The sequence below is a fragment of the Xenopus tropicalis genome, chromosome 6 (assembly GCF_000004195.4).
Source record: "Xenopus tropicalis strain Nigerian chromosome 6, UCB_Xtro_10.0, whole genome shotgun sequence".
Classification (NCBI taxonomy): Eukaryota; Metazoa; Chordata; class Amphibia; order Anura; family Pipidae; genus Xenopus; species Xenopus tropicalis.
Window position 1 is genome coordinate 65,347,044 of NC_030682.2, and position 13,360 is coordinate 65,360,403.

Below are 13,360 nucleotides of genomic sequence, written 5' to 3' on the forward strand. Positions count from 1 at the left end.
GTTTAGAAAAGCACAATCAACCTGCTCTGCTATAGGGTGAAGAGTGGGGAGAGTGTGGGTGTCGTACCCCTAAAACTGTAGGAAGAGTAAAACATTACTTTCGGTTTTTTTGGTTTTCTTCCCTCCACCTAAAAGATTTCAGTTTGTTTTTCAATTGAGTGGTACAGTTTATAGGTCACATTAAAGGTGGAAAACGTTTTGAAATGATTTATCTTTGTCTCATTTTTGTACAGCACATGAATCTGACATTTTATCAGGGGTGTGTAGACTTTTTATATCCACTGTAACTGCTTGACTCGCTGTGCATTCCCAGAAAGCTTCTTCTCTGTCAGGCATGCACAGAAGGCTTCACAGTTTGCCCAAAATAAACCTGTGTTTTTGCCTGAAGAAGTGTTGTCCCTGTCTCTATGCTTACCTGCTTATCATACCTAATTTCCCCCCAAAATTATGTGTACAAGCAGTCAACATGTAACAGAGCGTATTTTGGTGCGGCAAACAGCTATGTGGGACCGTAGCTGAAAGCAATTGACATGCTACACTGCCAGGCTCAGGCACATCTCAGCTGAAAAATGCTGAGGTACAATACATCATATGTGCAATCATTTGTTGTTAGCCTGCTTTTCCAGTATAGGTTTGAGATGAGGAGCAAATGATTATACAAAAGCCATACCTGTGGATTTGTAATTGGCTTCTACTATCTACCTCTACACTTCAATTCAAAAACTATTGTGATTGCCTATTTCAAAGAAGAGACAACATGTATTTTCTGCACAAACTCTGTTCACTGAGCTTGTGTTCGGGGAAAAAAGGTGTATGCTGTCCCTTTAAGAAACTTTGGTACTCTTGCTTGGATTGTAAGCTCTTTGTGGCAAGGATCTCCTTCTTCCTTCTCTCTTCCTCTTTTAATACCTAGAAGTTAGTATGTAATGGACTGTACATTGTACTTATTTGTATTTATTATTGACACATTTGTTCTATGAATGTATTGCTTTGTTGTACAGTGCTACGTGCAAATACAAATATACATACATAATCTTCCATTTGTCCTTGTCCTTAAGCAGTAAACACACTCAAGTATTACAGATACATTTTTTTGTAAAAGCTTATAAAAATGGAATTATTCACTAGCGTAACTGTTAGTAGCTTGATTTTATCTGTTTTTTTTTCAGGGTTTGTGTTTGATTAATATTTGTTTTTATTTTATAGCTGGCTAGCGGTGCATTTTCACACATAAAAGACACAGTCTTGTCATCTTTAAATCGTGATCCTACGGTTGATATCTCTCCAGACACAGTTGGCACCCTCAGTCTTATAATGCTTGCACAGGCCCAGGAGGTGTTTTTCTTAAAAGCAACAAGAGGTAAAAAAAAAAATTAAATTCTGCTGTATTTTTTACACTTTTGCATAGATTTACACAACAAAAAGCTCTCTGATCTTATGTGGTCCCATTGGCTAACATAGCTCAAGGCTTTTCTGGATAAGGAATCTTTTCATAGTTTGTAATCTAACTTTAATGTCTACCTTTAAGTCTGCTTAAAATTATTTAAAATAATTAATTCTTATTGTGTTTATTTTATGTTTAAAGATGGGAGCAAGTACAAAATACAGGTGTGGGATCCATTATTCGGAAACCTGTTATCCAGAAAGGTCCAAATTACGGAAAGGCCATCTTCCTTAGACTCCATTATAAGCAAATAATTCAAATTTTTAACCATGATCTTCTTTTTCCTCTGTAATTATAACAGTACCTTGTACGCTATCCTAACTAAAATATAATTCTTATTTGAGGCAAAACAATCCTACTGGGTTTTGATTAATGTTTAAATTAGTAGACTTAAAGGAGAAGGAAAGGTAAAAACTATGCAAGCTTTATCAGAAAGGTCTATTTAAATACAGGCATAAGCACTCGCAAAAAAAGCTGCACTGAGTCCTCTATTAAAAGAAACACAGGATGTCACTTCCTCTCTCACAAAAATCCTTCATTCCCTGGGCCAGAGTCTGCACAGTTCTTTTCTCTCTCCACTCTCCTGCTCCCCCCCCCCCACAAGAATGCTAAGGACCCCCCCCCTTAGAAATGTAATCTGAGCTCTAACACAGCAGGAAGCTATGAACACCAAGCTAAAATGGAAGCTGCAATCTTAAGCAAACTGAGGACTTTTCTAGGGCTCTTTTACTCAGGTATGGTAATGCTTTCTGCAGAATAAATATATTGTTCTAGGTGGCACTAATTTGGGGAATCTATTGGAAGTAAAAAGCCAAAATGGCTTTCCTTCTCCTTTTTAAAGGGGTTGTTCACCTTTACATACATAAAACTATTTTAGCAGATTAGGTCATTTTAATAAAATATGTAATGTATCTCTTTAAGTCTACTGTTTTAGAGAAAATTACCTCTGAAGATAGTGTTTCAGTATAGGGCAGGAGTCAGTGGAGGCACAAAGGCAGGGGGTCGCCGACCCCTTTCTGCACAAGCCTGTGTCAGCGCATTGAACCTCCGTGTAATGCTGAGTACTGGCAGTAGGAGCTTCTAAAGCTACTGCGCATGTCTGCTTCCTTTCTTCCTGCCTCTCCTCTAATTGGCTGCTAAAGTTACAGGCACATAACATGATCTGGTGCTGCTGCCTCCTGCTATGAACGTTCAGGGAGGGAGGGGAGAGCAAGGGGGGAGGGGAGCTCCCATGTGACTCACACTGCAGAGGCAAGAAACGCTCCTCTTCCCTGAAAAGTTTCTCCATGCCTTTGTGTGAACTGCAGTATTTACAGTAAGTTTTAAACGAGAAGGAAAGGCTAATAAAGAGTTTATCTCAAGCTGCAAGCATACCTCAATAGTGCCCTTAAGTCTCCCCATATTTCACCTGTTCAGATGATCAGAAGCCAAGCAGGAAAAAAAAACGCTGAGCTGTGTAAAGAAAGTTCCCATAATGCTTCCTTCCTGCACCAAGACCAAGGGGCACATTTACTAACCCACGAACGGGCCGAATGTGCCCGATTGTGTTTTTTTCGTAATGATCGGTATTTTTGTGATTTTTTCGTTACCAATACGAGTTTTTCTTGGCCATTCCGAAAGTTGCGCAAAATCGCGATTTTTTCGTAGCGTTAAAAAAGGCGCGACTTTTCGTGCAAGTTTTAACGCTACGAAAAAGGCGCAACTTTTCACGCAAGTTTTAACGCTACGAAAAAATCGCCAGATTTTGCTCAACTTTCGGAATGGCTACGAAAAACTTGCGTTTTTTCGCGCAAATCGTATTGGTAACGAAAAAGTCGCGATAATTTCCGAAAAGCCGTAAAGTCACCGAAAAAATTGCAAAAAATACGAAAAAGTCGCAAAATGTTCGTTTTCCAATCGGAATTTTTCCAATTCGGATTCAAATTCGTGTCTTAGTAAATCAGCCCCTAAGTGTACATGCTCAGTTTGTAAGATTATCAGTTTCCTGCTAATTGGCTCAGATCCACATTCCTAAGCAGGTGGGGAGTGAGTTCTTAGCATTCTTGAGGGAGGGCGGAGCAGGAGAGAGCAGAGAGCTGCGTGTCTCTGGCACATGAATTACAGACACAAGAAATCTTTTGACAGAGAAGTCAATGCAGCATTTCTGTGAATGCTTATGGCTGTATTTACATTGCTTTCTGGTAAAGCTTACTTAGTTTTTACCTTTTTTTCTCCTTTAAACAGATTATTCAGACACATAGATACAAAGTCTTTGCATGGCACATATTATCATACTTAGGGGGAATACAATCTATCATTTTTTGGGTAGCAGTGAGAAAAGGTGGACAACCCCTTTTAAGGTATGGAGATTCAAATTACAGAAAGATCCCTTATTCAGAAAAACCCAGGTCCTAAGCATTCTGGACAACAAGTCCTATACCGGTTCTGTTTTATTATTACAGAGGTAAAGGAAATAATTGTAAATTGTTAGATTAAAAGTTATGGAAGTTATGGGAGATGGCTTTCCCATCATTTGGATAAGGGGTTTCCAAATAACTATTTGCGAAATATGACATCACATGTATACTTAGCATATAAAAATATACTCTAGCAGTACAGTGCATGTAAACTACATAATAAACTGGAGATGTAGCAAGGTGGCAGCTACTATGCAGGTGGTTGCACCTTCTCTGCAAGAAGATAAACTACTAATATTAGGGAAATGACTTCTAAAAAAAAATTAAATAAATAAAATGCACTTTTAATACAACACTTGAACAAGCCAGTTGGATCTATTTGGTTATAAACAGTATTTCACACGTGATTAACTGGAAAGTCGCACAATTGCACATTGTGCTGCCTAGCACATAAATAATCGTATATACTTAGATATTGTATCAGGGTTGGTTTTTTGGCACAAAAAGAGGCGTTTTTATTAACTGGTTTATATATTTTTATTTTTACGAGTGCATATATTAGAGGCACTTTATCCCTGAGGGTGAAGACACATGCAGCGAATAGTATGCACAACTTTTTAAAATGTCATGGGGACTAATCCGTGCAGCACAAACCATGCATGATCAGTCGCAGCAACTTGTATAGTACCCTATGGCAGGAAAGTTTTTGCAATTAGTTGCCGTGACTGACTTTTTTTTAAAAAAAAAGTCGCAGCGATTAATCACCTCATGTGTCTTCGCCCTTATATTAGTAATACAAGCTCTATCTGCATTTCGTAAAGATTTTAAGCTGCAATGCTAATAGGTTCGTATTTTAACTGCAGATAAAATGAAAGATGCATTGATAGCTAAATTAGCCAATCAAGCTGCAGATTACTATGGTGATGCTTTCAAGCAGTGTCAGTACAAGGACACCTTATCCAAGGTAAGTACAACCTTCTTTGCTTCAAAAACCTTTGTTTCTGTGAATCACAATATTTAACTTCTATTGTAACTGCCAGCAAACACACCGCACTGAAGTGACATGGACACTAAACCAGTAGCATAGGAGGAAGGATTTAGGAGCGGAGATAATGAGGACAAATTTAATGCAGTATATGAATGAACAAGCTCTGCATTTGTCAACATACAGTGGAGGTTACCACTTTCCCTCTGACCTTACCATTACGTAATGGAGAATTAGTTGTAAGGTCACGATTAGCCTGTTTTCTTCATAACCGAGACATCTTAACTGGTTAACTAGGTCCAGACTGGCTAACTGTGTATTCAGGCAAATGCCAGAGTGGCTGATGTAAGATGACCCCTTTCCAACTTACTGCCCTGTCTGCATTAGCAATTCTCTAACTCTCCCGCACCTGATTTGCAACAAAGCAAATGTTCAATTTGCATCTATTTTGGCAAACCTAACGCAACTACGGTAGGCACAGTGCAACACTGTCAAAAGAATCTCCTATTGGGTCCACAATGAAGCTGGAATTGTGGGGAAAATGCTGCATTGTGGAGAAAAAAAACATGGCAATTGTGTTAAAAATTGCAATTTGCACACTGCCTTTAGGTATGTGAATGTGCCCTACTATCTCCTTTCCAAATAGAAGATCATTTATGTAGCTCCCATAGAAATAAATAGAGCTTTTAAATGGTTTAAAGGCTATTTTGACATACATGAACTATCAGTGCTGGGGAAACAATATAAAAAAGCCCTATATGTTCCACGTGAATGTTTTTCATATCTTCATAGAGGTCTTGCCGGGCAGCACAACACCAGTTAGTGAGGCAAGTTACAAGTCGCTCCTGTAATCTGTTCTGAGAGGGCAGAGCCAATTTTGTCGTTAACTTCTATGAACAAATTATTTGGATTTCTATAAAAATACTGAAGAAATATAAAACAGTATTATTATATGAAAAAATGCATAGAAAGATTTACCTCTCTATAAACAGAGTACTAGTCTTTAAGCTTCTTTATATATTTCTACCCAAAGCAAAAAAAATGTGTTTTTGCTATTTCTAAATTTCTTCAATCTGTGAAGGTAAAATGTTTTCTCACTTAATTTTCCCCCCCTTTATTCTCTTTACATCCCTTGTGTCTGTGGATGTTTTTGTGTGTTTGGACTCTCCCCTGGTCAGTATTTCTATTTCCAGGAGGTGTTTCCTATCTTGGCTGCCAAACATTGTATAATGCAGGCCCATGCAGCGTATCATCAGTCTGTCCTAGCAAAGCAGCAGAAGAAATTTGGAGAAGAAATTGGGAGGCTTCAAGTAAGTACATATATGTTTGCTTATTTGCATACACATACATACTCACAAACACTCAACATTCACACTAAAATATTTAAATTAAATTATTTTTAGCAGACTTAAAGAACTGTCGCATAAAATAAATTGTATACGCGTAATGGAAATAAAAAAAGTTATTAATATAATCAATTAAATTCTGTACTGTTTCTGAAATATTTACATTAATCCTCACTATGCCCACTGTAAAGATTATCTTTTTCTCTATTCATGCAGTCAGATTTTGACCGACAATTACATTTAATGTATATTTTAAGAAGGCACAGTTTTTTTTTAAAGCAAACAATACAAGCACCCAAAGTATGTATTAGACCCAGGGGGCACTGCTGCCATGAGGCGAGTTGAGAAACTTACCTCAGGTGGCAGCTCCCGGCAAGTTACAAGTCGCTCCTGGTAACTTAAGGAGCAGAAATTCTGATTTTTAATCTAGTGCAGAGAGCACTACTGCCCTCTCTGCATTTACTATGCGGGCTCCCCCTCTGATGTGAAAATGCTAAGCGCAGGGGGAGCTACGGGCAGCATCAACTTGGCCTTCGTAGGTGGCTAGGAACCCTGAGGTGGTGCTGATTAGACCTAACTGTCCATCGGAATCTAACTCCGACTCCTGCATGAAGAGAGAAAGAAGCTAGACATATTGCTTAGAGGGTGATATTGAGTAACTTCATTATTTCAAAAACAGTGCAGAATTTTAATTTGATTACATTTTGAAGGTTTCTTATTTCAGTATGATTAAGCTAATGTTACATTTTCATTTTCAGAATAGTTCCCCTTTAAGATATGGTGATTACATGTTTATATCTTACAATGTGTCATTCACTAGGAGTTAAGCAAAATATTTTTCTCTTTGCCTTTTGGTCTGTGACATATGTAACCAACTGTATAGGAAGCCTTTAGCCATTTGTTGCACTAAAACATTTTTAAGAGCCAACAGCCAAGTAACCACATTAGAAGAGCCAACAAAAATGTTAACTGGGCTTTCCAGAGATGTGCATTCTACACATGTGACACTGGCAACAGTGGTGGTAAACGGGACAAACGAGAACAGATATTGTGTTAAAGAAATTGGGTAAAGGGGTGTACATTTTTGAATACAGTAAATCTGAGATTATATTACATAACAAATATATGGGAAAATATCTATATTCATTATTGCTCTTAAATTCATTTACTTTCTTTTTTAGCATGCCTCTGATTTGGTGAAAACGGTATCTTCCCGCTACGATGAATATGTTAATGTGAAGGACTTGGCTGACAAGATCAACCGTGCTCTTACAGCTGCTAAGAAAGACAATGATTTCATTTACCATGATAGAGTTCCAGATTTGAAAGACCTTGATCCTATTGGAAAAGCATCTCTTGTAAAGCCAACACCAATCAATGTGCCTTTGAGTCAAAAATATACTGGTTGGTGTCTCTGCATTCTTTTTCAACATAGTAAAAAGTATTTTTGGAAAAAAATGTTGCTTTGAATGTTGCAGGACTCTATAAAAAATTTAGCACATAAACATTGTATAAGCAAAACACTGCTTTATCTAAATAAACTAGTTTTCCCAAAAAGAAAACAAAATAGTGGTTGTTGTTCCCGGTGGCCTAAAAGTAGGTGCCCAGTTTCAAATCTCTGGCTTGGAGACAAATTTTGGAAGCCCAGAGACACAGTTTTACTTCAAGCAGAGCCTCCTGCAGGCCAGCAGTCCACATGGGGCTACCAAACAGCCAATCACAGTTCTTATTTGCATCTGTGTCTCTTCATTCAGAAGTCAGGGTTAGATACATACAGGTCTAATACATATTTTAAGGGGGGGACTTTACAGTGCGCATGTGCTGTTTGCAGATGTAGGTCACTGAGTTAAAATGGCTGCCTTGTGAAAGCTGCAATTTGTTTTAAGAAAATGCGATGGTGCTGGCAAACTGAGGGATATATGTAGTACAAATGATCAGTTTGGGTGGAGGAGATGTTCCTAACTTATATACATGGTAGAAAAATGTAGGGTTTACGTGTCCTTTGAGAATGTACATAGTGGATAGTGATGTACAATTTGCTGTTGTAGACTAGACTTTATGAAATTTGCAGAAAATGGCCCTAGGGCCAAACTATCCCATTGCAATGAAGGCCATAGGAAAAGTTGGAGGGAGGACTGCATCAATGAGCCGATGCTGCCCCTGATCTAACTAAAAATCAAGCCTGTCCTATCGATATCTGGGCAGATATTGGTCATACACAGGCAGTTAAGCTACCAAGTCAGTCTCAAGGACCCAATTTGGCAGCTGAAATCTGCCCCTATATGCCCATGTTAAATGAAATATTTTGTGTGAATAAAGCATTAAAGGAACAAAAGCACCAAAAAATAAGGACTACTGTCATGGGAAAAAATGTTTTTTTCAAAATACATCAGTTAATAGAGCTTCTCCAGGAGAATCCAACATTGAAATCTGTTTTTCAAAAACACAGATTTTTTTTATATTTAATTTTGAAATTTCACATGGGGCTAGCCATATTCTTCATTTCTCAGGGTGCCAAAGCCATGTGACCTGTGCTATGTAAACAGTGTAATTTAGAAATAAAAAGTATACCATAAAATTAATGACAGTATCCATTTAATATATTATGTACTACTGCCCTGCATTGGTTCAGTTGTGTGTTTGCTTCAGAAACCCACTATAGTTTATAAAAACAAAGCTGCTGTGTCACCATGGGGGTTGCTATTCTTATTGAAGAAAGGAGAAAAGGCACAGGTAACATAGCAGATAACAAAGAAGCTCTGTAGAATTTAATGGGAATCTACACAGCTTTTCTGCTATGTAACCTGTGCTTTGTTTATTTATGCTTTGGTAGTCTATATGAAGCAAATACACAACTTTTGCCAGTTCAGAGCAACAGTATATTATATTTTAACTACTTTAAAACTTTTTTTTATTTGATGTTACTGTTCCTTAATTAATTTATGAAGCTTGGTTCCAGTGTTATGTGTGATTATATATGATCATATATGTGTTATATATGATTTGACTATTGGTAATCATTGGAATGGGATGTGGTAAGGAAGAATTACATTATAATGCTAGTTTAATAATATCTTTTTTGCACTGCAGATTTATTTGAGAAGATGGTTCCACTAGCTATACAACAGTGTTTAACTGTCTACAACCAGCGAAGAGCTGAACTTATTAACGCAACAATTGCTCAGATGAGGGATGCCACAACTTTTGCTAACGGGTAAGGGCTGACAAGATTAAGTATATCCTTGATGGTTAAATCGGGGGATTAGATAAGATTAATATTAATATAGGGTTTGTAAGATCATGTTGTGATTGGCTGGATGGTATTATTTGTATCTTGTGCCTGTGCTGTTTATTACACGCTTTAAAGTCAGATGACTTATGATCATAAAGCACTGCTTTCAGAAGTGATTTTAATTTAGAGGAGAAGCTTACCTTAAAGAGATACTGACACCAGAAATGAAACCTTTTTTACATCTGCCATAACATTGTCTTTGCATGCTATTTATAATTTTGCCATAAAAGTATTTGTCCAATGTTTTTACATTCCCTATCTGATCCCCCATGTTCCCCTATGAGGCGGCGGCCATATTTGTCCAGCAGGGGGCCGTTACCATTAGAAGCTGTAACTGACAGGCTGAGAAGGGACAGTCAGGTTGGCAAAACAGTCAGGTTTTGGGATTTCAAGTAACAATTACTTACACAAGCAGCCCTGTCAGTAAAAAATGATCAACACAACCTATAGGCAACTTTTTATGTAGATTCATATTTTAAAAAGTTGTTTTTTTATGTCAGTATCACTTTAAAGCAATAGTGACACCAAAAAATGAAACTGCATAAAAGTAACTAAAATATAATGTGCTGCTGCCTGCACTGGTAAAAGTTGTGTGTTTACTTCAGAAAGTCTACTATAATTTATATAAATAAGCTGCTATGTAGCCATGGAGGCAGCCATTCAAAGGAGAAAAGGCACAGGCACATAGCAGATAATAGATAAAACACTATTGTATTCTAAAGAGCTTATCCGTTATCTGCTATGTAACCTGTGCCTTTTCTCCTTTTTCCCAGCTTGAATGGCTGCCCCCGTGGCTACACAGCAGCTTATTATATCAATTATAGTAGTGTTACTGTAGCAAACACCCCAGTTTTACCAGTGCAGTGCAACAGTGCTTTATATTTTTATTACTTTAAAGCTCTTTCATTTTTTGGTGTTACTGTTCCTTTAATATTAGCTCTTATTATGGTATAGATAGCGGTTTTCTAAGTTAAACTGCATTATATTTTCAGTTTCACAGCCCCCAGAAGTAAAACTATTACTCTGTCAATCAAATACAGTTATGCAGTTTGGAAATCAGAGTGAAAGTTAAATAACGGATGCTCTTAATAAAAAATAAGAGAAACAATAAAATTGTAATCTCACAGTCCGTCTGTTTCTGTTGCCAAGGATACAGATCCCAACAACTATGTTCTTAGTGTGTTTAACACTCACTTTTTAATTTGAGATTTATCCCTCAAGCTATGTGGAATATGTAATTGTGCTGCTCAATACTGGAAATGGCTTTAATTCTCTTAGGGTTTTGGCTTCTTTAAACCTTCCTGCTGCTATTGAAGATGTTTCTGGGGATAGCGTTCCTCAGTCTATTCTGAATAAATCAAAGACTATCATTGAGCAAGGTGGCATACAGACGATTGATCAGCTTATAAGGGATCTTCCTGAACTGCTGCAGCGAAACAAAGAAATTCTGGATGAGGTAAGAGAGCCCAATACAGGGGGGAATATATAATATATAAAGGATGTATTGGCGTATGTTTATGGGACCTTCCTTCCCACATCTTTAGGGCGAAGACTCACAGAGCTACTTTTAACAGCTACAAAACGGCAGAAAATACCCTGCCATAGATAGTATTTAGAATTGCCTCTGCTAAAACCCATGGAGACACTAAATGATCAGCATATTTTTGTAGCAGTGACCAAGTAGCTTCTACTAGTAGCTCCTTGTGTCTTCATCCTTAGGGCGAAGACATCGCTGCCAGGCCTGAAGGCCCAGGCCTAGGGCGGCAGAATTTTAGTGGCGGCATGCTGCCCTTCTGTATCTAGATTTAGTCTAAAGTTCTGGGGATATGCTAGAGGTTTGACAAGTGTTTAAATCTACCACGCTAATCCCCAGTGTCCGGGCCTGGAAAAAAAAAACTTCTGAGCACACGTGTGCTTGTTGCCCGGAAGGGGGCAGGGAGGGGATGAGCACTGCAGGCCTAGGGGCGCGCCTGCTGGTGAAATCCAGTCCTGATACTCGCAACTAGGACACGGCAATTAACCTCAGTGACTTTCCTGCCATATTAAAATATAAGTCGCTCCGACTAATCGCCTGCTCGGATTAATTGTGCAAATTAGTCGCCGCAACTTTCTAGAAAGTTGTGGCTACTAATTGCCGCATATGCCTTCGCCCTTATAGTGGGGAAAAGATAACTATTGTACATTCACCACCATGTGACATGAGATTAAGGTACAATATTGTTCTATGGTTATATGACAGATGGCTTTTCTTTGTACCTTTCCTGCAGAAACACTGATACTTCTGCTATATATTTTCTCTCTCACGTCGGTCACTCTTTCTATGTTATACTGCAAGGCTATATATTTAATATATTATGCACGTGTGTCTATACTGTGGGATGTTTTGTGCCCTAATATTACATGTTATGCTAATAGGGACTTATTCTATTTAGATTTGTTTATTTTGCATGTAATATATCTATGACATCACAGGGGTATTTTTGGTGCCAAATTTGAGCTCACTTGGGCCATTCGGATGTAAGAGGACCATGGCATATACACTCACCAAAAGGATTATTAGGAACACCTGTTAAATTTCTCATTAATGCAATTATCTAATCAACCAATCAAATGGCAGTTGCTTCAATGCATTTAGGGGTGTGGTCCTGGTCAAGACAAACTCCTGAACTCCAAACTGAATGTCAGAATGGGAAAGAAAGGTGATTTAAGCAATTTTGAGCGTGGCATGGTTGTTGGTGCCAGACGGGCCAGCCTGAGTATTTCACAATCTGCTCAGTTACTGGGATTTTCACACACAACCATTTCTAGGGTTTACAAAGAATGGTGTGAAAAGGAAAAAACATCCAGTATGCGGCAGTCCTGTGGGCGAAAATGCCTTGTTGATGCTAGAGGTCAGAGGAGAATGGGCCGACTGATTCAAGCTGATAGAAGAGCAACTTTGACTGAAATAACCACTTGTTACAACCAAGGTATGCAGCAAAGCATTTGTAAAGCCACAACACGCACAACCTTGAGGTGGATGGGCTACAACAGCAGAAGACCCCCCCCCCCGGGTACCACTCATCTCCACTACAAATAGTGGCTACAATTTGCACGAGCTCACCAAAATTGGACAGTTGAAGACTGGAAAAATGTTGCCTGGTCTGATGAGTCTCGATTTCTGTTGAGACATTCAAATGGTAGAGTCAGAATTTGGCGTAAACAGAATGAGAACATGGATCCATCATGCCTTGTTACCACTGTGCAGGCTGGTGGTGGTGGTGTAATGGTGTGGGGGATGTTTTCTTGGCACACTTAGTGCCAATTGGGCATCGTTTAAATGGCTACCCGAGCATTGTTTCTGAGCATGTCCATCCCTTTATGACCACCATGTACCCATCCTCTGATGGCTACTTCCAGCAGAATAATGCACCATGTCACAAAGCTCGAATCATTTCAAATTGGTTTCTTGAACATGACAGTGGGTTCACTGTACTAAAATGGCCCCCACAGTCACCAGATCTCAACCCAATAGAGCATCTTTGGGATGTGGTGGAACGGGAGCTTCGTGCCCTGGATGTGCATCCCACAAATCTCCATCAACTGCAAGATCCTATCCTATCAATATGGGCCAACATTTCTAAAGAATGCTTTCAGCACCTTGTTGAATCAATGCCACGTAGAATTAAGGCAGTTCTGAAGGCGAAAGGGGGTCAAACACTTTTGGTGTGTGTATATATACCAAATGTATAGATCCAGCACTCCTAAGCATGGGCAATAGACCTGGGTGCTACCAATTGAGCATCAATAGATAAATATTCATATGTAGATTGGTGCACATGGGGGATCATTTAAAATATAGCTTTTATTTAAATAATAAAATACATTATAGATCAGGCCTGATCTATAATGTATTTT

The 13,360-nt window shown here is 38.5% G+C and overlaps 1 protein-coding gene across 4 annotated transcripts in view; it reads left to right on the forward strand.

Moving 5' to 3' along the window:
• The window catches only part of pdcd6ip (programmed cell death 6 interacting protein), a 66,120-nt gene that overhangs the window by 30,294 nt on the left and 22,466 nt on the right, over positions 1-13,360 (forward strand). For 2 of the 4 annotated variants that reach the window (XM_012953564.3, XM_012953565.3), the window contains exons 5-10: positions 1,207-1,360; positions 4,704-4,804; positions 6,004-6,135; positions 7,353-7,575; positions 9,262-9,385; positions 10,742-10,919. In XM_012953564.3, the coding sequence (XP_012809018.2) occupies positions 1,207-1,360; positions 4,704-4,804; positions 6,004-6,135; positions 7,353-7,575; positions 9,262-9,385; positions 10,742-10,919 (912 nt within the window). 4 annotated transcript variants of the gene reach the window in all.